Below are 24,358 nucleotides of genomic sequence, written 5' to 3'. Positions count from 1 at the left end.
AACTTACCGTCACAAAGAATGACATATTAAATGAGGCCTAAAGGTGGCGAGCTGGCTGAAGCCGGACAAAATGCTGACCAATATGCTTCGTTACATTTGTCCCGGCATTATTTTTCTGAGATCAAATTCCGCCGAGGTTGATTTTGCCTTTCACCCTTCGAGGTTGACAAAATAAGTACCAGTTTGAATACTGATACCCCCTCCTCCAAAATTTCAGGTCCAGTGCCTATAGTAAACAATATCAAGTGAGATGAAAGAAGGGAAATAATTTTTAAAAAATTATACAAAGAACAGAGAAGTCCCAACAGCCCTCTTTCATTCTTCAGTCTCTGTATTTCATAAAATGAAAATTACGATTCTGAAAACTTTTTTTTTCTCCAAAATTTCAGTCGTTTAGAATTTTGACCCTCCTCCTAATTCCGAGTCCCATTTTCCCTCCCTAGTGAGCTACTAAAAGCTGTTTCAAAACTCCACTTTTAATCATTATAGTTCTTTGCAATGCACTTTATCTCCTGCGACCACCTACCACTTCCATCTTTTTCTTTTTTTTTTTTTTCCTTAATCCATCTAATATATATAAAAAAATCACTTTGTTTTGTCTTTATTCTTTTCCCTTCTCTCTCCCACAAATTTTTATACCTTCTCTTACCTTGTTACTAACCCCCCTCGTCTGTTTCTTTTATTTTTTTTCTCGCAGACTTTTTCTCTGTCTCACACCCTCATAGCTTTCCTCTTTCGTCTGATAAAGGATTAATGTCCGAAACGTTTAAGACTTCCTCTTCCCATTAAAGCGTTAATTTAATACCATATTTGCTAAACCTTGTCCTTCTTGTTTCTTTGTGTGTGTGTGTGTGCGTGCGTGCGTGCGTAAGTTGTTATGATGATGTCAAACTCTAGCCTCTAACCCACAGACGAGCTGTCTCCTCTCTCTGTCTCTTTCCTTTATCTCTAATATAATGGCCTCTGCTTCTCAGAGCTGGCGAGTGTCGTAGCCCAACCATTCAAGCACCCTCTACCGACCCAACTCTCTACCTCTTGTCGCCCTTGTTGCGTCCAATCACCACCACCCTTATACCTGCACTAACCATACTCTCCAATCCTTCTTTGCCCAGAACATCATCCCTCTGGAATCTCCTCCCTGTTCATGGCCTTTTCATCAAGCTTTGATCTGCGACAGTTTAAACGGAATATTAAGGGCATCATTCTCGCCAGTCTTTGAGGGCCTGCAAGGGTCAAGAGTTCTGTGCCTTCATCCAGATTCTGCAAGTAAAGAAAATTGACGAAGAGCTTCTTGCCTCACAGACTACCAAACCATTTCTTCCCTAATCGCCTTGTTAGCCCGATGTCCGGTGACATTTTCATTATCATTTTGTGAGAAAGAAAGAAAGAAAGAAAGAAAGAAAGAAAGAAAGAAAATGCGCTGTTCATAATTGGCACGCAAAACCAGGTGGAGAAAATTTTAACCAAATAAAACACGATGAACGAAAAGAATAAGATCCAAAAGTAGATTTACAACATTGGCAAAAATTAACAGCCCTCCACTACCGTTTTGGCAACTGGTGTTGGTTTGTTTACGCCCCCGTAACGTAGCGGTTCGGCACAAGAGAGTCAAGTACCAGACTTTAAAAGAAAGAAAAATAAATAAATAAATAAAAAGTCAATTCGTTCGACAAAACCCTTCGAGGTTGTGCCCCAGCATGGCCTCGGTACAATGACGGAACCAAGTAAAGTGGAAAAAAAAAACATCACAAAAAAAAAATCAAGCCACAGCCATAATTCAGAAAAGATTAAATAAATAAATTAATTAATTAATTAATTAATTAATCAATAAAGCTTTTCGGGTTCCAAACGAAATGATTCCAGCAGCGAGAAGTAACAAAAAGAAAAAGAAAAAGAAAAAATTCGTTGGACAAGCCGTTAAGTTATCTACCCTTAGAAACTGCCATCGCCAAGTGGTGTCACTGTAGTCCTTACACTCTATCACACACACCTTCTTTTCTGCTCTTTCGTTCTTTCCATCAATCGTGATCCATCATCAAACATGGTCAGTGGTCGCGCCTCCGGACACAAACAGAACAAACTGACACGGGAGGAGGAACTCCTCTTGCAAGATTTCAGCCGAGATGTCTCTACGAAATCATCTGCTTTGTTCTACGGAAATGCTATGATTATCTCGACCATACCAATCTGTAAGTTTCAACATTTCGACAACACACTTTGTGTGTTTCCTTTTTAAGTGCCACGTCAGCCGTTGCCATTTGGTGAAGCTGTTTGGAGACCCTCGCTAAGATGCCTCCCCATATGTCTTGGCCAGTGTGTGTGTGGGGGTTCTTAATTAAAGCATCTTCAGCTAATTTAAACATTTAATATTATCGCGTAAGTTATTCATTTCACACACCAGCTGGTCGGTAGTTATTAATGTCGAGTTTGCATTTGTTATGATCGTTGCTTTACATGAGACGGGAATTGAAGAATTGCCGGATTTATATAGACACACACGTATAATAAAATATATATAAATATATATATATACATTATATATATATATATATATATATACGTACACGCACACGAGTATATAAACGTAAGAAAGTATAAATATATACACACCCACACTATATAAATAAGAAAGTGTGTGTATATATATATATACAGGGTGTCCACAAAGTTTGGGTACATAGGGATTAATACATGCTTTAAGAAATTATTATTTCTTATATTTAATTGTTTATGTTATGATTTTATTTACTCCATGTACCCAGACTTTGTGGACACCCTGTATAGAGAGAGAGAGAGAGATTTATATACATACAGTTTATAACCGTGAAGTATATATACACTCACAGACATGTCTCTACATGTATACACACGTAGATACATACATACGTACACAATATATATATATATATATATATACATATAAACATGAGAAAGTATAATCGTTCTAGGTAGATTCCCTTCCGTCGCTACATTTTCCCTCTACGTCTGGTCGTTCAAACGACGAAAAGGATACACCTTTTCTTGTCTCAGAATAATCACATTTAGAGACAAACTCCAGAGGTAGAAGCTGGAAATGATTACACACAAACATTGAATGAACAAGAATCTTCGTGATTTTTAAAAAATCCAACTGTTCTGATCCAGCATACCTTTAATCAAAGATGTTTACAGGTGTTTCCATCTTCTCTTTTTACCTCTGTATCTCTTTTACACGCTACAGCTGATTCGTCGTATACCCAGTTTTTTTTATTCCAGCTCATCTCACTTCCGTTGTTGTTACACGTAGCATCACAAAATCCAATGGAACAGGGTCACCTCATTTTTCCTCCAGTTTTTACACATCCTCCTTATTTCAATGTCCATGTTTCGCTTCAGGTGCAGACGTGGTTGTGTGGCTTATAAAGCTTGTCGCCCAACCATGTGATCTTGGGTTCAGTCCCACTACGTGGCACCTTGGACAAGTGTCTTGTACTATAGCCCCGGGTCTACCAAAACCTTATTTATGAGTGGATTTAGTAGACAGAAGCTGAAAGAAGCCCGTCGTATGTTATATATATATATATATATATATATATATATATATATATATATATATATATATATATATATATATGTGTGTGTGTGTGTGTTTATCCCTCGTCTCCGTTCGTCTAGATCAGGGGTTTTCAAACTGTGGTCCGCGGACCACAGGGGGTCCGTGAACAGCAAATACTTTTTATGGGCAATTTGATTTTATATGTTTTTTAATCGAAATCGTTTAATTGACAATAAACCTATTTGTTAAATACTGTTAAATAAATAAATGTAAAAATATATGTTATTTTAAGCAAATATTTATGTATAATTTTCGTAAGCGTTTATAAGGGGGTCCCTAAGGTAAAGCCTGAAATATAAAGGGGTCCGCAAGTCAAAAAGTTTGAAAACCCCTGGTCTAGATAGAACGATTACAAAGCTTAGAGATAAATGCAGCGGCTGATTTGCTCTAGCTGGCAAAGATGAGTTGTACCTGTAATTCAAAGGGGCCAGCCTTGTCACATTCTGTGTTACACTGAATCTCCCTGAGGACTACGTTAGGGGTACACATGTCTATGGAGTGCTCAGCCACTTGCACTCTTTTACTTGTTTCAGTCATTTGACTGCGGCCATGCTGGAGCACCGCCTTTAGTCGGAGCAAATCGACCCCAGGACTTATTCTTTGGAAGCCTAGTACTTATTCTATCGGTCCCTTTTGCTGAACTGCTAAGTTATGGGGACGTAAACATACCAGCATCGGTTGTCAAGCGATGATGTTGGGGGGGACAAACAGACACACAAACATATGCACACACATATATATATACATATATACGACGGGCTTCTTTCAGTTTCCATCACAAGGCTTTGGTCGGCCTGAGGCTATAGTAGAAGACACTTGTCCAAGGTGCCACGCAGTGGGACTGAACCCAGAACCATGTGGTTGGTAAGCAAGTTACTTACCACACAGCCACTCTTTCCCCAGCAGGTTGTTCCACTGATCAGATTGATTGGAACCCCCATCGCTGTAACCAAGAGTACCTGTTTTACTAAATGCTTTGAGAAACGACTGATTGATTTTTTTTTTTTAGATTCTTGTGATTCTAATAAAGAAAAGAAAAGAACTCCATTAGCTTTGATTTTTCTTTTTTCGCTACTTGACTTTTTGTTTCTGTGTCTCATAGGGTTGTTCTGGAGAATTCACCAAATGGATGTTTTGGAATCTGCTCTCCTCTTCATCGTTGGAACTTTGCTGAGTACCTACCTAATGGCATATGCCTACAAAAATGTCAAATTTGTACTTAAGCACAAGTAAGTATTCATCTTCAAATCAAACATTTTTTTCTTCTTTTTTTCTCATCTTCATTCAGAAAGTAGTTATATTGCTGGTTTCTAACATTGCTAAAGAATTTAGCTAAGGGTGAGCACCATTTGATAACTTTGACATCCGGTACTTGGCCAGGGTGGTCATGGCTGAAAGACTTCCTTGATCAAGGCTGGCCTGGGGTTAAACACAATATACATGCAATATCATCATTACTGCGTTGTGTTCTTGAGCAAGACACTCTATTTCACGTTGCTCCAGTTCACTTACCTGTAGAAATGAGTTGCGATGTCACTGGTGCCCAAGCTGTATCGGACCCTTTTTGCTTTTCCTTTGGATATCATCAGTGGTGTGGAGATGGGGAGGCTGGTATGCATGGGTGACTGCTGGTCTTCCACAAACAACCTTGCCCAGACTTGTGCCTCAGAGGGTAACTTTCTAGGTTCAATCCCATGGTCAGTCATGACCGAAGGGAGTTTCCTCATAATCTTGTGTATATACAATATTATGCAATCTTGTTTTTATAGAACTCTATGCAGTATTGTTTGTTTACCTTTCTATAGTCCTTGTTTTGTTGTTTATACAACCTTGTTTTGTCTTTATTCTTTAGAGTTGCCCAGAAGAGAGAGTCTGCTGTCAATAACGAAATGATGAAAAAGTTGGGTGAAGACAAGAAGATGAGTAAGAAGGAAAAAGATGAGAGGCAAGTTTTTATTTATTTGTTTGTTTATTCCAGAGGAAGTGGGATCTTTTTAAGTACCAGGGTTGAATTGCAAGCGTACCCAGAATTCATGGTATGGGTAGTATTTGTACTGGAAAAAAAAAAAAACAATAAATCTTTAACCCCCACATCCAGCCAAAATATTCAATCTGTTTTATATTCGAACCAACCATTGTCAACTTTATCTTTCATCCGTTCAGAATCGAGGAAATATCAGTCTAATATTGGGATCAACTCCTGTTCTCTGTCTCAGATCAGCTGGAATCGGATTTCGAGAGGGGATGGGCTCTGCCAGGTTTTAACACCCAAGTCATGACAGTCCTTCAAAACTACCCTACAATGTCATTCTGAAAATAAACACTCACATCATCGAAATCTCAAAGCTATGAGATAACGGATGATTAATTCAAAACAATGTGAATAAAGAAGTATTAAATTTGACAGAATCATCTTTCATCATCATCATCATCGTTTAACGTCTGCTTTCCATGCTAGCATGGGTTGGACGATTTGACTGAGGACTGATGGACCAGGTGGCTACACCAGGCTCCAATCTGATTTGGCAGAGTTTCTACAGCTGGATGCCCTTCCTAACGCCAACCACTCCGAGAGCCAGTCAGGTGGTACTGGCAAAGGCCATGCTCGAAATGGTGTATTTTACGTGCCAGCGGCACTGGCAACGATCTCGCTCGAATGTCTTTTCACATGCCAGGAAGGCGACGTTGGTAACGATCACGCTCAAATGGTGCTATTTACGTGCCACCAGCATGGAAGCCAGACAGCTGCTCTGGCAACGAATGCTAAACAGTTAACTATACAAATCAACATCACAGGGTATTCTAGTAACTGAGTCCAGTTAAATTTGAAACTATTATTATTATTGTTCAGTAGTCTTACTTTTATCACGTGCTTTCACTTCACTACCGAGCGCAGCTCTGTGTGCTGTGGTGCTCTTATGGTTGTATTGAAAGTGTTTTGGGTAGGATGTGTGCAGTGCCTAGTAGTGCTATTTTCTGTATATTATATATACTTGTTAGTCCTGGTGTTTTTGTTATGTATTTGTCTGAATATTTTTTTATGATAGGAATTGTTTCTGTTTTTAGATTCCACATTCGAGTTACCTCTATTTCCAAGTCTTTGTATTTTGAAAGTTTCTCCATTTCTTCTAGAGAAATGTTGTCATCTGATGGTATTGATACATCAATTAGAAAGCATTTTTTTTTCTTAATGATCTCTGACAACTATATCTGGCCTATTGGCCTTAATTTCTCTATCTGCGTGTATTGACATATCCCAGAGTATGATTACTTTCTCATTATTATTATATTATTATCTTTTCAGAATATTATGGAAAAAGAATGAAGTAGCTGACTATGAAGCAACCACTTTCTCCATCTTCTACAACAACGCCCTCTACCTGGCACTCCTCATCGTTATCTCATTTCTTATAATGAAAAGTCTCAACTCCACTTTGTATCCTTTTTCCCAAATGTATTTTATTTCAGTATTATCATTGTTTAGCCTTCCGGTCATTCCTCCCCCAAAACATCTTCCCTTTGGAATTTCTCTCCTTGTAATTTTCCTGCAACCATCACCCTCCAAAAATTTGTTGACCCTTGTTCACCTTGTGACACTAAACCATCATCATCATAACGTCTGTTGTCCATGGGTTGGCCTGTTTGTCCAGAGGTAGCAAACTGGAGAGCTGCACCAGGTTCCAGTCTGACACAGCATAGTTTCTATGGTTGAATGCCCTTCCTAATACCATATATATATATATATATATATACACATATATATCAGGGGTCAAGTGTATCGGGCACCGGGTCGGGTCGAAAAGTAAAATGTGTACTCAACAAAATTAGAGGAACACATGCGTGGGTACCAAAGTACAGGCAGAAAGGTAATCAGCTTATGTATACAATTAACTATACTTGACTGATTATATCAATAGCCCTGAGGCTAATTAAGAAACACACCTTGTACTAAACGTACGATCCATAATAAACTTCGGATCTACACAAGGAGCAGGTTTTGAGAGAAGTGAATGATAATTGAATAAATAACAGATGGATAATGTATCAATTCACTACACCTGTTTCCAATGAATTTTTGATTGATTAATTAGTGGAGATATTACGTCATTAGAAAAAAACCGTTTTCATCAGGTGGATACATGAACGACAGCATCTTCATGGTTCTGGGTTCAGTCCCACTGTGTGGTACCGGGCTGACCAAAGCCTTGAGAGTGGATTTGGTAGACGGAAACTGAAAGAAGCCTGGCATATATATATATACATACGTGTGTGTGTGTGTATGCATGTATGTGTGTATCTCTATATCTGTGTTTGTCCCCCAATCACTGTTTGACAACCAGTGTTGGTGTGTTTGCATCCCCATAACTTGGCAGTTCAGCAAAAGGAACCAATAGAATAAGTACTAGGCTTACAAAGAATAAGTCCTGGGGTTGATTTGATCGACTAAAACCCTCGAAGGCAGTGCTCCAGCATGGCTGCAGTCAAAATGACAAACCAGTAGATTTTCCAGAGAGAAGGTCTTTCTACATATACAAATGTGTTTAATATAATTGTTATCCCCCTATGGGTTGAATGTGATGATGCCCCAGTATGGCCACTGCCCAATGGCTGAAATCAAGCTAAGAATTTAAAAAGAAATCCGTTTCCAATGCTGTCTTCCTTAACCATTCCTCAGCAATTATCTCTTTTCAGTGATTGCTTCAGCAGGACTTTTGGCTCTCTCATCCACCAGTACCAAATAATTATTTTTCTTTTTTAAAAAAAACAAAACAAATTAATGAAATAAAAAAAAATTAATAAACATATCTTGGCCCCCTTGTTTTTTTTGAAGGTGTGGCTGCATGGTAAGAAGTTTGCTTCCAAACCACATGGTTCCAGGTTCAGTCCCACTGCATGGTACCCTGTGCCAACAAAGTCCTTCAGTGAATTTGGTGCTTGCCTCGCCTTCTCGTGCCGATGTTGAAAAAAGAAGAAATTGTTCCCCTTTAGTATTTGTTCTGCACTGTGTTGACACACACTCCCTAACAGTAATCAGTCCATTGGAACCTGTAATCAATAATAATGATCATCATCATTTCACATCCACTTTCCGAGTCACCATGGGTTGTACAGATCTACAATCATGCTTAGATCCTGTTCAGAGCACTGTTTCTCTTACAACAGAAGAACCTTCTCTTGAAATTCATGTGCATGTCACTGAGCACTCCACAGACACACAGACCCTTAACTTAGTTCCAAGGGAGAATGAGCACGACAGCAAGCATGGCAAGGCTGGGCCCCTTTGAATTACAGGTACAACTCATTTTTACCAGCTGAGTAGGTAGGAGCAATGTAAAGAGTGTCTTGCTCAAGGACTCAATGCACCACCGGAAATTGAACTCGTGTCCTTGTGGTCAGAAGCTAAATATCCTCACCAGTAAGTCATGTGCCTTCACCATGTAGTTTTTAGTCTTCATCTTTTTCTTTTGTTTTTTTCCCCCCTGCTCCAAAGGTATCCATCTGAAAGCCATTTTAGAATGGTCACCTGCTGGCTTTAATCTTCATTCTGTGTTGATTCTATTTTGCCCTCAGAAAAATTTAAAAAGAAGAAACAAAAATAAATAAAACAGTTTCATGAGAAAAAAAAGTTTTTGATAAAGAAAATTTACTGAAAACGATGCTCAGCCGTTTAATCAAGATTGGGGTGGAAGGATTTGATAAAAAGACTGACCATCAAAGGACTTGATTTGGAAAGGAAAATATCAAAAAATGACACTAGGTATTCGTAATGAGTGGGGGGCAGGGGGTATGAAGTAGTGGGAACTAGCGTCACTGGAGCAAAGAATGTCAAAGAGACAACCCTGGCACCAAGGTAAAACACTTTGGCCACAAATGATGTCTGGAATTAATTGTCAGTGCCAGATTGCTGGCAGAGTGAGTGATAGGTTTGTCCTTTCCCGTTTTACAAGTTTAATCAGAAAGACATTAATAAAAAATATATGTATTTATGTATAGTGAGAGAAATCCGCAGGGATTTCCATGTTTTTTTGGGGTTTTTTTCAGTCTATTTATACTGATTTTTTTTTTGTCTTTTTGTTTTGTTTTGTTTATAAACATCTCAGGAAAATGATGAGACAAATATGTTTTAATGTTGGGTTTTAAAATTATATATCAAGGGAAACCTTGATATTTACCAATTCCATGAATTCCATGATGGCTAAGGATGCACGAGACAAATCTGATAAATGACTCAGATCACATGACAAGTTTGAAAACTCAGGTGATACACACACACACACACACAGAGGTACATACGCACACATGCATGCACACAAACACAGCCATATATACACCAAATGTACCTACATACATACATACAAGTGGACCTTATGTCAGTTTCAGTGACAACTATTCCAGCTGTCTTATCAACAGAACTACCTATTCGCTGTATCATAACAAAGGTGGCTGAGTATCTCAGACACATGTACTCAATGTATAAATACTCAGCCAGGCTTGGTGTAACACAGTGTGGTCTGTCACATTACAGCAACACTTCATCCAACACAGAGATTTTGTCTCATTATTTAATGCTGTAAGTGGCTGAATATTCCACACTCATATTCTTAATGTAAGACCCTGGCAGAATTAACAGAACAGCAATGGTTCTCAACAAGGATCCATATAAGATTTTGTTGAAATTTACATGCAATAAACTGGTTATATTTTTACAATATACACAATATTTTAACATTTTTTTTTTTTATACAATACCAAATAATATTAAATTATAAAAATATAAGAGGATTTTTTTTAAACATTGAATAGCTATGATAGTCCCCACCACTACCACCAGGTAAATTACGAATCAAGGGGTTTCATAGGTAGTAAATGGTTGGGAACCACTGCTGAAGGTTAACCCCACCTTTCAAATTTCAGATACAGGCACAGTTCTGTTGATCAGCCAGTCAGTTTTTGTCCAGACAAGGTTCGGGCCAACTCCCCAACAAGACCACTCTAGTAACACTAAAAGCTATACCATGGAGATTGTGACCCCATGGTTGTTTAGTTAAACCTCTTAGCAATTTAACCATGCCTCCCAGGTACATACATACACATAAACACACACACACACATTTGTCTCTGAAGAATGTAATGGTCAGTAACTAAAATCAACACAAGGACGATGTAAAAATGAAAATGGAGAATGTTGGTTTATGTAAAATATTCTATGAAGAAGGGATCAATGTGACTGCCAAAATGGAGCAGGGGTAAGGAAGAAGTGGTCCCTAAGGTGGACAGACTTATCGCTGCATTTGGTTGCCTCTGTGCCCACGTCCACGGAAACCACCACGCCCACCTCCTCGCATTCTGCTTCCCATCACACCGCCACGACTCCGGCCAAGGTGCCCTCGGTTGCTGACCAACATGCCCTTGTTGCCACCACCTCTCGGCTGCGACGAGCCTCGACTGGGGTTGCCGCCTCGTCCAGAGACGCCCCCTCGTCCAGACACACCTCCACGGCCATCTTTGTTGCCCCTCTCCGAACTGTTGTTGCCAGGCTTGTTCTTGGGGGGCGGGGACTTCGGCCGGAGCCGTTCAATCTCATCCGTGCAGCCAGTCAGGTGACCAAACACGTCCTTGTTCACAATTTGTTTGTACATGTTGGCATTGAAGTTGCTGCTGGTCAGCTCTGGCCCTATGGTCACCCAACCTGGACGGATCGTGCTGTCCCTGCCGAATATGTGCAACCGCCTCTTGCCCAGGCAGAAATGTTCTATGATATGAAAGATCTCAACGGGTTTGTCCTTGCTCGAGTACTCAGACTCCTCTTCGATGATCAGGTCGATGTCCACGTTGGCGTGAATGAAGTCGCCATCTGTGCTACGCTTCACCGTACCTTTTATACCCATCAGGCAATGCTCCTGGAAAACAGAAGAACAATATCAACAACATCATCACCTCAACCACTATCATGCAGGGGGACATATATAAAAGACACTTAACACATACATACGGAGCGTCCCAAAAGTCACTGATGGGTTTCAGTTTCTAATAACTTCCTTAACTCTACAAATAAACGCATGAAATTTCAATACAATATAAAGGACATAATGGAAATTAATATGCACAAGTCAAATTTTGCAACCCCGCTACATCACATGAAAAACGACATCGCTTAAATGGCAGCCATTTTAAGCTTTGCACGTCTGTGCTCTTTCCAAAACTTTCACCATAACACCCTCAAGAGTTTCAGAGCCCACTTCTCTAATTTCTCTGATATTCTCCTTCTGTTGCATCAGGGTCTCCGGTTTGTTGACGTAAACCCTCTCTTTCAGGTGGGCCCACAAGAAAAAATCTGGGGAACATGAAGGCAACTGCACTGTTTCTCTTGCAGTACGAGCAGTTGCCCCATCTTGCTGGAACCATGTGTGAGGTCTGCTTTGAATGGACAGGTGCAAAAAGGTTCAGTCGAACAAATAAGCCCCAGCACATATCTTTTCAAGCCTGGTACTTTTCCATCAGTCTCTTTTGCCAAAGCACTTTAGTTACAGGGAAGTAAACAAACCAACTTTGGTTGTCAAATGGTGGTGGGGGAACAAACACAAAGACACACATACACACTCACTCACAAATATACGACAGGCTTCTTTCAGTTTCCATCTACCAAATCCACTCACATGGCTTTGCTCAGCTAGGAGCTATAGAAGACACTTGCCAAAGGTACAATGCAGTGGGACTGAACCCAGAACCATGTGATTAGAAAGCAAACTTCTTACCACACAACCACACCCTGCACCTGAATATATTTCTTTAATTTTTAACTACAGGCTTTGGCCCTCTCTGAGTTCAAGGAGCACCCAGTGCTTAGCAACCCCTTAGCCATGACCCATATTGGCCCACACATAAATCCAGCCCTACACACACACACACACACAAATACAGACATTGTGTACAAATAATAAAATATCCAAAACGAAAAAAATCTCCAAAAACCTCATAAAACAAAACCCCAAAAAGTAAACCTGAGTTTACCTTGGTCCTCTGGAAAGTAGCGTTGGGTTGTAAGTTCTTGTTGTGTCCTGGATTTTTTATATTGGTTTTAACCCAACATATGTCTTCACATCTTCGAAACCCCCACCGTTTCAGGCACTGCAACAGACAAGAAATACATTGTTGATGGCACCAAAGACACACAAGCACAGCTTAGAGAGCTGAGTGCAAAAAAAAAAAATAAAAAAAGGTAGGTTGACTTATAGATAATTTTGGAAAACCAAAAATCCCGTGTAAAATGCAACAGAATTCGGAAAGACAGAGACAATGCTTCAATGTTTATACTATATATCACATCAGTTTGTATGCTGGAAGATATGGTATGTAAGTGGTTGTATATTCTGGCATACAAGCCAAATTTTTCAAACCAAGATTCATCATCATCATCATCATCATCGTTTAACGTCTGCTTTCCATGCTAGCATGGGTTGGACGATTTGACTGAGGACTGGTGAACCAGATGGCTGCACCAGGCTCCAATCTGATTTGGCAGAGTTTCTACAGCTGGATGCCCTTCCTAACGCTAACCACTCCGAGAGCGTAGTGGGTGCTTTTACGTGCTACCGGTACGAAAGCCAGTCAGGAGGTACTGGCAACGGCCATGCACGAAATGGTGTATTTTACGTGCTACCTGTACAGGAGCCAGTCCAGCAGCACTGGCAACGATCTCGCTCGAATGTCTTTAATCAAAAATGCTGGAGTTGAATTAAAACACCAAGACAACTTTGGTGGACCAAAATTTCCATGTGAAATGCAGCAGGATTTGGAAAGCAAGCAAAAAACTGTTTGAATGTTTTCATTATACACCACATCAGCTTGTATACTGGAAGATATGGTAGACAAGGGTTGAGAGAATGTGCGTATGAAAGAATATGTAGTGTATATTCTGGTTAATGAGCCAAAATTAAAATCATTATAAAAATACTTACAGTTCTTCCTCGTTCCAAACCTTCGGCATTCCCACACCATATCCACAAGAATGACCGCTGGGCAGCCACTGCTGGAATGTCCAGGCGTTCAATCTGATACACAATAGAAAAAAAAAAAGAAACATTTAAGAGCAATATTCTTTAAGTACATAATCATGGATGTGTGTATATGTAAGATGGTGGGGAAGGGGTATAGATATATCGTTGATCTTTTACTGGTTTCATTCATTAGACTGTGGCCATACCGGGGCACTGTCTTGAAGAATTTTTAGTTGAATGAATTGACAGCAATACGGTTTTCTTTTTTTTTTTTCCTTTGTAAAGCCTGTAAGGCAGGTTCCAGTCTTGTCATGGTTTCTTCAGTTGGATGCCATTCCTAACATACATGTGTGTGAATGAAAATATTTAAATTATTTACATTTGACGGATATTTGTCCTCATCTTGTTTGTTGTTAACACAACGTTTCGGCCGATATACCTTCCAGCCTTCAGCAAGTGTCTTGGGGAAATTTCGAAACTGGGTTCTCATTCCTAAGGTATTTTTCAATGTTATTATTATTATTATTATTCAGGTCACTGCCTGGAATTGAACTCAGAATCTTGGGGTTAGTAGCCCGTGCTCTTAATGTACATAATTCCTCATCTCTTAAATACAGAACTGAAAGTATTTAAATATTAAAAAAAAATGTAAAAGAAGTAAAAAGCGTTCACCTCATCCCAGCTCCAGTATTTGTCGTGGACGACCCCATGAGATCTCTGGTATTCTTCCAAAGGTGGTTCGATCAATATGACGTCAAATTTGCAGTCCAAGTCGTTGAAGTCAAATGTCTCCAAATCACAAGCGAGGTACCTAAACAGAGTGGAAACAGAAATGAAAAGGATGCGGAAGGGTGAGCAAATGTGTGTGTTTGTGTACATGCATGTGTATGCTTGTGTGTTTATGTGCATCAGTGTGTGCGTGTGGTGTTGCGTGCGTGAGTGAGTGTGCGTGCATGACTGTGTGTGCGTGAATGTGTATGTGTGTGTGTGTGTGCGTGCATGTTCACATGAGTGTTGTGCATGTGTGAGAGTGTGTGTGTGTGTGTGTGTGTGTGTTTGCACATGAGTGTTTGTGCGTTAGTGTGTTTGTGTGTGTTTGTGTGAGTGAGTGTTTGTGTGAGTGAGTGCTTGTGTGAGTGAGTGCTTGTGTGAGTGAGTGCTTGTGTGAGTGAGTGCTTGTGTGAGTGAGTGCTTGTGTGCGTGTGAATGCGAGTGGGTGTGTGTGTATGTGCATGCAATGGTCATACCCTGTAAAAACCACTACAACACAACAGGCAGTGGCCTGTCCTGTTGTAGTGGTTACCTACTACAGCACAAACTGCCTCAAATACGAAATAAGACACCACTTACATTGGAGGAGTGTTTGACTTCCCAATTAAACTGTCTTTAAGTCGGATCAGTTCCCGTAATTTCGGATATTCTTCAAATCTGTTGGCCAATCCTGCAAAACATGAATTCCACAGAAGCTTAACCTTTTGGCATTTAAACTGGTTGCATCCAACCCAAAATGTCTCTCATCTGTTTTATGTTCAAACTGGTCAGATCCAACCTCTCACACCTACCCGACAATGTCATTCTAAAAATAAACAATCACATTATCCAAATCTTGTAACTATGAGATATCTTTTTACCTTTTACTAGTTTTAGTCATTAGACCCTGGCCATGCTGGGGCACCACCTTAAATTTTTAGTTGAATGAATCGCCCCCAGTGCTTATCTTTTAAACCTGGAACTTATTCTATCGGTCTCTCTTGCCGAACCACTAAGTTATAGGGACACAAACACACCAGCACCGGTTGTCAAGCAGTGGTGGGGGACAAACACAGACACAAAGACATACACACACACATAGATATACATACATACATATATATATGTGGGGGCAATGTTATAAAGGTTAAAAAAAAAGAGCCTTAAATCTTACCAACATCTCGGATGAAATTCTGAGGTCGCTCACCAGTGTCGACAAAATGCTGGCAGTAATCATTGTGAGGGTTCGCACTTTGTGTCCCCTGCAGAGAGGAAATAAAAAAATAAAAATGAAATAATAAAGAAACCATCCAGGAAGTATTTTATAATCACAAACATTGACAAGGGTGGCTGTGGGTGCGGAGGTGGGTGTGTGGAAAAAGTATGCTTCCTAAATACATCGTCTTGAGTTCAATCCCACTGTGTGGACACCTTGGACCTCAAGCTAATATCAGTGGATTCAGGAGACGGAAACTGAAAGAAGCCCATATCCTCATCATTTAACATCTGTTTTTCCATGCTGGCATGGGTTAGAGGGAAACTGAAAGAAGCCCATATCCTCATCATTTAACATCTGTTTTCCATGATGGCATGGGTTAGACGGAAACTGAAAGAAGCCCATATCCTCATCATTTAACATCTGTTTTTCCATGCTGGCATGGGTTAGACGGAAACTGAAAGAAGCCCATATCATCATCATTTAGCATCCATTTCCCATGCTGGCATGGGAAATGAATGGTTTGACTAGAACCAGTAGACCAGAGAGCTGCAGTAAGTTCCAGTCTGATTTTGGCTTGTGATATATTGGAATTATAAAGAAGATGGCCGTTTTTCACTGCCATTTGCCACGGAGATTCACTCTCAAGAAAACAAGTGTCCAAGCCCCATCAATCATCCCGAGACGCTCCCTGGTGGACAAATGCAATCTCTATACAAGAGAATATAGCTTCGTTTATAGAAAATCGGCCCAAAGTCATCTAAGGGTTGTCTCTCTTGCATTATTAATGATAGCCAAATAGCTAGAAATGTATTTATCGGTCTACCAAAAAGAGCTCCGAGAAGACTGATGGGGTTTTTATTGCCCAAAGCAGTAGTTTTCAACCATTTTCTTTCTCTACGGGGCCTTTTCATTCCTATTTTACTGCCATAACCAGTCGATGTTTAAAAACTTCTATTATATCTTCCGTTTATATATTTGTTTTGCAAGATTTTTTATGTGAAATCGTGTGTTGAAACAGATGGCTGATCGTCAGCAAGGAGGGACACACACATAAGAGAGAAGAAAGCAAAGGACCACTGATGAGGTCACAGAAGTGTGACGAAAGAACTCTGGCCGAAATAGGATTAATGTAATGTAATGTAATATAAAGCTGAAGCAAATTAACACCAAATATACAGAGCGTGTGTTTTTATTGGCTAAACTGGCAACATGACCATCCCCAAATACAACAATTTCTATTATATCATTGTATATTACCACACAGCCACTCCTGCGCCTATATATATATATATATACTGGACATAACTATATTACAACTAAGATGACCACAAAAATTAATTTGATTTCTGCGTGTAAAAAAAATTTGTCTAAATCCCACAGCAGACATAGAACTTACCTTCAGAAATGTACTGGAATCGGTGTAGATTTCTTCAGGCTCATATTCATCAATATCATCAAAAGTCTGAAAAAAACAAAAAGGAAAAGTTATACAAAGCTTATGGCTTTCGAGACAATGATGGTGGTGATGGTGATGATGATGGTGGTGGTGATGGTAGAGGTAGTAGTGGTGCTGGTGGTGGTGGCGCTGACAGCAGTAGTTATGGTGATGATTGTGATGATAGAGGGGTGGGGGATGATGGTGATGGTGTGGTGACAGTGGTGGAGTTAATCATCATCATCATCGTTTAACGTCCGCTTTCCATGCTAGCATGGGTTGGACGATTTGACTGAGGACTGGTGAAACCAGATGGCTGCACCAGGCTCCAATCTGATTTGACAAAGTTTCTACGGCTGGATGCCCTTCCTAACGCCAACCACTCCGAGAGTGTAGTGGGTGCTTTTACGTACTTATGAAGGCTGGAGAGTAAATCAGCCGAAACGTTGTGGTAACAACAAACAAGAGGTGAGGACATCTATCTGTCCATTGTAAATAATGTAATCATGACCAATCTGACATTAAACTACTACTACTACTACTACTATTTCTCTTCTAGTCAAGTAAAGCACACCAGAAAAGGCAGTTCTAAACATACAAACAGTTGGGATGGTCACATTTGGAATGCCCTTGATTATAGACCTCGTTAGGGCTGAGCAGTTGCAACACAACTTTAACAACATCATCATCATAAACAACAACATGCTATTTCATCATCATCACCATTATTTTGATGCTCACACAGGTGCAACAATATTAGTTAAGACAGATTTCCTACAGCTGGGTGCCCTTCCTGTTGCCAACAGTCACCTGTTCCCCACTAAGGTAATATTTCCCCATGACGTTTTCATGAAAGACTAGAGATGAAATTGATCGCAATTTTTGAATAGATATTGATAGATTTATAATGTTTTACTAGTAAAGAGAAGGTTAACAATAAAAAAATATTATAATCTTTATTGTTAATATCGCCATTCCAATATAATTATCTCCCCTTGATACTAAATGCATTTAAATACTCTTTTTACCCTTTTACTTGTTTCAGTCATTTGACTGCGGCCATGCTGGAGCACCGCCTTTTAGTCGAGCAATTCAATGCCAGGACTTATTCTTTGTAAGCCTAGTAGTTATTCTATCAGTCTCTTTTGCCAAACCACTAAGTTACGGGAATTTAAACACACCACCATCGGTTGACAAATGATGCTGGGGGGACAGACACAGACACACAAACATATATATGACGGGCTTCTTTCAGTCTCCGTCTACCAAATCCACTCACAAGGCTTTGGTCGGCCCGAGGCTATAGTAGAAGACACTTCCCCAAGGTGCCACGCAGTGGGAATGAACCCGGAACCATGTGGTTGGTAAGCAAGCTACTTACCACACAGCCACTCCTGCGCCTATGTATAGCAGCTATCGTTACGTTTATGAATTTGTTTTGTAAGATTCCTGACGTGAAATCGTATGTTGAAAGATTTCCAGACAATGAACATAAGATAAAATTAGAACAATAAACGAATGAAGAAAGAATTTATTTGGCAATGGGGAAGAAAAAAATGGCCGTCCCGAAATATAACAATATATAATTATCTCCCTTCTTATTTAGATACTTCATTAATAGTTTCACTATTTGCCGATAGTCTAACGCCACACAAATAAATACATGTAACAGACGAACGAATACAGTTCAAACGCATATTATCCATTGATTAAACCCAGATCAATCTCCAAAAACAAAAAGACGTTTAGAATGAACTTATGGAAATGGTTTGGACAGACAAAAGATTACATATTTGGATATCTCATATCGTTATTAAATTTATTTAAATAGTTAATTATCTCCTCACCTTGTTCTTGTTGTTGTCCAATGCTACAGAAGCTTCGCTAGACGTAGTAAGACGGGAAGGATGGTTCAAACTGCTGCTCCCACTGGCGCTTCAAGAATAAAATTAATACATTACGAATCAAAAAACACTAATGATCTAAACAATATATATACACACACACACACACACTATATATATATATATATACACACACACACACATATATATATATATATATATATATATATATATATATATATCATCATCATCGTTTAACGTCCGCTTTCCATGCTAGCATGGGTTGGACGATTTGACTGAGGACTGGTGAAACTGGATGGCAACACCAGGCTCCAATCTAAATTTGGCAGAGTTTCTACAGCTGGATGCCCTTCCTAACGCCAACTTCGTCTGTTACATGTGTGTGTATATATATATATATATATATATATATATATATATATATATATACACACACACACACAATATATATATATATATATATATACACACACACACACACTATATATATATATAAAGTAGTTGTATGCTGTCAACTTATTATGACTGTCCCATGAAGGGAATAATACTACTGCTATTTAGCCCTAGGAAGCAGCACCGCTTCCGTCGGCCTTGAAACATTTCTTGTGTCCTTGTGTTTACAAGGGGGAGACAAGCACCTCCATTTAGCTAAGCCTGCATCCAGAGACATGTTTCTGAGTCTTTGCTCATCAGCAGCCTGGAGTAGCAATGGCCTAAATAGCAGTAGTTTATTCACATTTTGAAGTCATTGTCTTGTAGTTTTGAGATTTTTATGAAGTAGCTGTTAATTTTTTTAGGTAGAATATTGTAAAGTTTGAACATAAAACAGGTAGAATATTTTAGCCGGATATGACCGGTTTAAATGCTAATGGATTAAGCGGGCAGTGATTGGCAGAGATCTTACCTGTCTTGTGACTTCTTCTCAACATTAACATCACTGTGTAGAATTGTCTTTAATCCTTCTGGACCGGAAGCTCCCAGCTGCAAAAGAATATCATGGTTTGGTCAACAGTAGCTGCGGTGGAAGGAGTCACAACATGAGGGGTATTAAGGTGTGTGCAGGGCCTGATCAAGACCCGTAGGGGCCATAAGCACTTAAAAGATTTTGGCACCCTCATATATATGTAATTCAAAATATAAACAATGATAATTCATAAAATAAATTTATATTTTTCAAAATGAAAAAAAAAACAAAAAACTAACAGTAAAATGGAAAATAATAATACAGTTCTATATTTAAGAGAAGAGGAATTATTTACATTTGACGGATATTTGTCCTCATCTTGTTTGTTGTAAAGACCGGGCCGTGTGTTGTGTTCTTGAGCAAGACACTTTATTTCACGTTGCTCCAGTTCACTCAGTTGTAGAAATGAGTTGTGACGTCACAGGTGCGAAGCTGTATCGGCCCCTTTGCCTTTCCCTTGGATAACATCGGTGGCATGGAGAGGGGAGGCTGGTATGCATGGGCGACTGCTGGTCTTCCATAAACAACCTTGCCCGGACTTGTGCCCTCGGAGGGTAAATTTCTGGGTGCAATCCCATAGTCAGTCATGACCGAAGGGGGTCTCAGCATCATTATTATTATTATTATTATTATTATTATTATTATTAAGGCAGCGAGTTGGCTGAATCGTTAGCACGCTGGACAAAATGCTTAGCAGTATTTCATCCATCTTCACGTTGTTCTGAGTTCAAATTCAATTATGGTCAACTTTGCCTTTAATCGTTTCAAGATTGATAAAATAATTACCAGCTAAGTGGGGAAGGGGACTCACTCCCCACAACATTTCAGGCCTTGTACTTATAGCAGAAAGAATTATCATTAAGGTTGTGAGCTAGCAGAATCAGTAGCGCATCAGGCAAAATGCTTAGTGGTATTTCTTCCAGTTCTTTAGGCGTTGATCTCAAACATGCCTTTCATTCTTTTGTGGTCGATAAAATAAGCAACAGTCAAGTACAGAGGCCAATGTAATTGATTGAAGCCCTCCCACTAAAATTGCTAGCCTAGGCCAAATTCTAAAACCATTATTATTATTACTTTTATCAACTATAAGAATTAGGCCTGAAATTTTGGAGAATGATAAAGTACTTCAAGGTATTTCGTCCGTCTTAACATTCTGAGTTCAAATACCACCGAGGGCGATTTTGCTTTTCATCCTTTCAGGGTCGATAAATTAAGTACCGGTAAAACACTGGGGTCGATGTGATCGATTAGTCCCCTCCCCAAAAAATTTCAGGCCTTGTGACTATAGTAGAAAGGATTATTATTAGGCGGCGCTAAAGACTACGTACACCACCGGTTTTCGACGTAACAAAAACCCTAACCGTAAACCTTCACCACCGGGTCTACGAATTCTTTACCTTCGCCTTATTATTATTATTATTATTACTATTTGGGTCGTATTTGGCAAAATAGAGGAACGACGCCGGAGCATTCCGTCACGCCACTTATGCTCCAAATTCCGTCTCACCGAAGTCCATAAAACAAAGAACTGGGGACTTCGATACAATATTCTTTCCGTAAAATGAACAGTTAATTGTACCCTATTTTAGAAGAAAATTACAACAGTTGCGGTCACCTCTTTGCGAGTTGTGTCCGCATCTCAGCTTTAATTTTTGATCAAAACCACTTCGTTTCTCTTGCACTTCTGCAATGCTGGAAATCTTCGCAAATTTCCAGGTCTCTCATCCTTCAAATACAGACCTCCAATAGACAGGATTTTTTTTGGAGGTTTATTGCAAAACAAAACTAAAACCGGTAAGATAGAGCTTGGAACTAATGAGATTTAAAGATACTTACAGCTAAAGCCAGAAGCTTTTTCCTTTCCTGAGATCTCTCTCGAAGTTCTTTTAGTCGTTCATTCATTATTCTCGGGTTTTCTTTGTGGTTTGCGGTAAACCTAACCGAATATTAGGGTGTGTAGCGGTCAACTGATATAACTAACACTAATCAAAGCGGGAGAAATGTTCGTAATACCATAACTGGACCAGTGGTCGAGATATTCCGGTTTAAAACAGGTTTTCTTTCCAATAGAGCTGAATATAATAATATAAAGAGATGTATAATATGCGCGTATTTAATCCGTTTCTCCTGTTGCTGGACGTTATAAAGATACATTTAATTAGAGAAACGGGCGGGAAATTCACCAGAAAACACACCACATTCTCATAATAAAGCCAGGTGTCTGTTAATGATTCTCTAACATTGTAATTATCAAAGGCGGCAGATAGGAAAACATTTTCCCAATTCACCGCACCCACACGGTGACACTCTGAAGAAATCCCCCGTTTAAATAATACCTCGATTCTGTTCTATTCTAAGTCATATTGGCCGTTAATGTTTCGTCCGGTGATGTTCTTTTAAATAAAATGAAATTTAAAAAAAGAAAATTCGTAGTTCCTTGGGGGTGAGAAAAAAGGATCATTACTCGCGAACTTAACGAAAAGATTTTTTTAGTCTGCTTTCGGCAGCTTTTCTTTTTTTTTTTTTTCAGAAGCGGGACGCACTATTAAAAAAATTATGAATGTGTTATTTTCAACTTGAAATACGGTATGCCATTCTGCAAGTCCCACGGGCCGCAATTTGCCCAATAAATACAGAAAACTATTGCATGGCTTTTTTTTATATTCCTTTTGTTAATCTCTTTTGTTTGAACTTGCTGAGTAAGCTTTGCAGTCACTCTAAGACTGGGGAATTTGGTAACATGAGCGAGGACATTCCAATAGAATGATGATCTAAGGAAAGAAGGATTGGAACATAATGGTTTAAGCAACGGGAAACGTTTTGACGCACCAAGAGTGACGTGAGGCGGAGAAATAAGTGATTCTATAACAAAATTACGAAAAAAAAAAAAAATTTTATTAGGTTTGAGTAAAAGAGTAACCGTAAAATATATAATTTGTAATTTTTTTTTTTTTTTCATCCAATAGATTTCTTTCAAAATTACTGGACCCTATTTTGATTTATTGAGCCCTTTTAAATTTAAAATGCCATTAAATTTAACTATGTCCTTCTGAATCTGCCTTTTAAAGTTTTGGAGTTTTTACAGACTGTTTGAGGTCACTAGATTAAATAAGACCTTCATTATTTGCATAAGCAAAATTGTAGGGGTCCACTGTTGTTTATCCCCCGGGATCTACTTAAATTCAGCAACTACCTCTACTATTTTTATACTTAGCATATAAAGTAAATCTAGAACTACGGTGTCCGTATTTATTTGACATGGTCCAGTGTTATTTGTGTGAGATTTGGCTGTTATTTTTAGCAAAATCACTGTGGTTCGCAATTATTTCCCCCACGAGAGGGAAAGAGTTATGTCCCTTAGGCCAGTATCTTTTAAGAAAAGGAATTCATTTTTATCACAATAAATTCTTTTATAGTAAGAAAGAGATGGAAAGAAAATAAATGTTTCGCTTAGAAATTTCTTATTTGGAAAGAAATGAAATTCAAATATTTAACGATTAGGCGCAGGCATGGCTGTGTGGCAAGGCGTTTGCTTCCCAACCGTGAAGTCCTGGGTTCAGTGCCACTATTTGGCACCTGGACAAGTGTCGTCTACTATAGTCCCGAGCCAATCAAAGCTTTTGAATAGATTTGGCCGACAGAAACTGAAATAAGCCCATCGCATATGTACGTGTATCTTTGTCCCGAACCACCGCTTGATAACCGATATTGGTTTGTTTACGTCCCCGTACCGTAGCGGTTCGGGTAAAAGACACATTGATAGAATAAGCATAAGGGTAGATTTGTTCGACTAAAACTCTTCAATGTGGTGCCCCAGTATGGCCGCAGTTCAATCACTGAAACAAGTAAACGATAGTGTTAGACAGGTAGATTACGTAACATGTCTATAATATGCGTGGGATAATCTTCTGTGATAATCCAAAGATTATAAAGTCAGACCTAACAGGGAACCGTGAAACCATTCGATCTGCTGGAAGTAGCCACCAAATCTTCCTTGGGTTTATATTGCCATATTGTCTCTGATACTTTGAATAGTATACTCTGTGGTACACTATGCCTTTAAAACAGAACCGAAACGAAATGATTATTGCTGTGAGGCCTTTGATCACAGGGCTGATCAGGGCTGACCAGGGCCCTTTTGAGGTTAAACAAAATCGATATTTCAACTAAAATATAAATACAGATTTTGTAAACGCCAAAGATCGTCATAGAAAGACTTTTAATTATTACAGATAACTGTATTTATTAAATATAGCAATTTTATCTATATTAGTCGTTAATTTATTTAAATTATTAATAATAAATGATACGTTAAGATCAATAATTATAATTAAATGACATTTAAAATATCAAAATGATTCATTTCGAAACTAAGACTCAGAAACTGGTTATAACTGTCAATTTACTTCATGTACGATAAGAAATTTTGACATTTTAATATCTGCACATTTTGAAAATAATTACTCCGTTTTATTTTCAAAATATTACAATGGATATTTACGGGTCATTTTTGAAACTTTTCTTTTTCTCTT

General features: G+C 39.0%; 2 protein-coding genes across 2 annotated transcripts; one reads left to right on the top strand and one right to left on the bottom strand.

Moving 5' to 3' along the window:
* The first annotated feature begins 882 nt into the window (after nucleotides 1-882).
* Nucleotides 883-8,400, top strand: LOC106879259 (translocon-associated protein subunit gamma). The gene is made up of 5 exons (XM_014928757.3): nucleotides 883-2,189; nucleotides 4,698-4,824; nucleotides 5,448-5,540; nucleotides 6,900-7,031; nucleotides 8,271-8,400. The coding sequence occupies exons 1-5, from the start codon at nucleotides 2,042-2,044 to the stop codon at nucleotides 8,335-8,337; spliced, it is 567 nt and encodes a 188-aa protein (XP_014784243.1). The 5' UTR covers nucleotides 883-2,041; the 3' UTR covers nucleotides 8,338-8,400.
* Nucleotides 8,401-9,222: 822 nt separating this feature from the next.
* LOC106879257 (N(6)-adenosine-methyltransferase non-catalytic subunit METTL14) lies at nucleotides 9,223-22,128 on the bottom strand. The gene is made up of 10 exons (XM_089341080.1): nucleotides 21,663-22,128; nucleotides 19,767-19,843; nucleotides 18,845-18,932; nucleotides 16,959-17,024; nucleotides 15,518-15,605; nucleotides 14,944-15,034; nucleotides 14,266-14,404; nucleotides 13,555-13,647; nucleotides 12,608-12,724; nucleotides 9,223-11,496 (listed from the first exon to the last, which is right to left on the bottom strand). Exons 1-10 carry the CDS (start codon nucleotides 21,726-21,728, stop codon nucleotides 10,876-10,878), a joined length of 1,446 nt encoding a protein of 481 aa, XP_089197206.1. The 5' UTR covers nucleotides 21,729-22,128; the 3' UTR covers nucleotides 9,223-10,875.
* Between the last annotated feature and the right edge of the window lie 2,230 nt (nucleotides 22,129-24,358).

This window comes from Octopus bimaculoides, chromosome 24 (genome assembly GCF_046866305.1).
Source record: "Octopus bimaculoides isolate indiv1 chromosome 24, ASM4686630v1, whole genome shotgun sequence".
In the NCBI taxonomy this organism is placed as follows: Eukaryota; Metazoa; Mollusca; class Cephalopoda; order Octopoda; family Octopodidae; genus Octopus; species Octopus bimaculoides.
The sequence above is the reverse complement of the archived record's forward strand: the minus strand, read 5'-3'. Positions and strand labels throughout refer to the sequence as shown.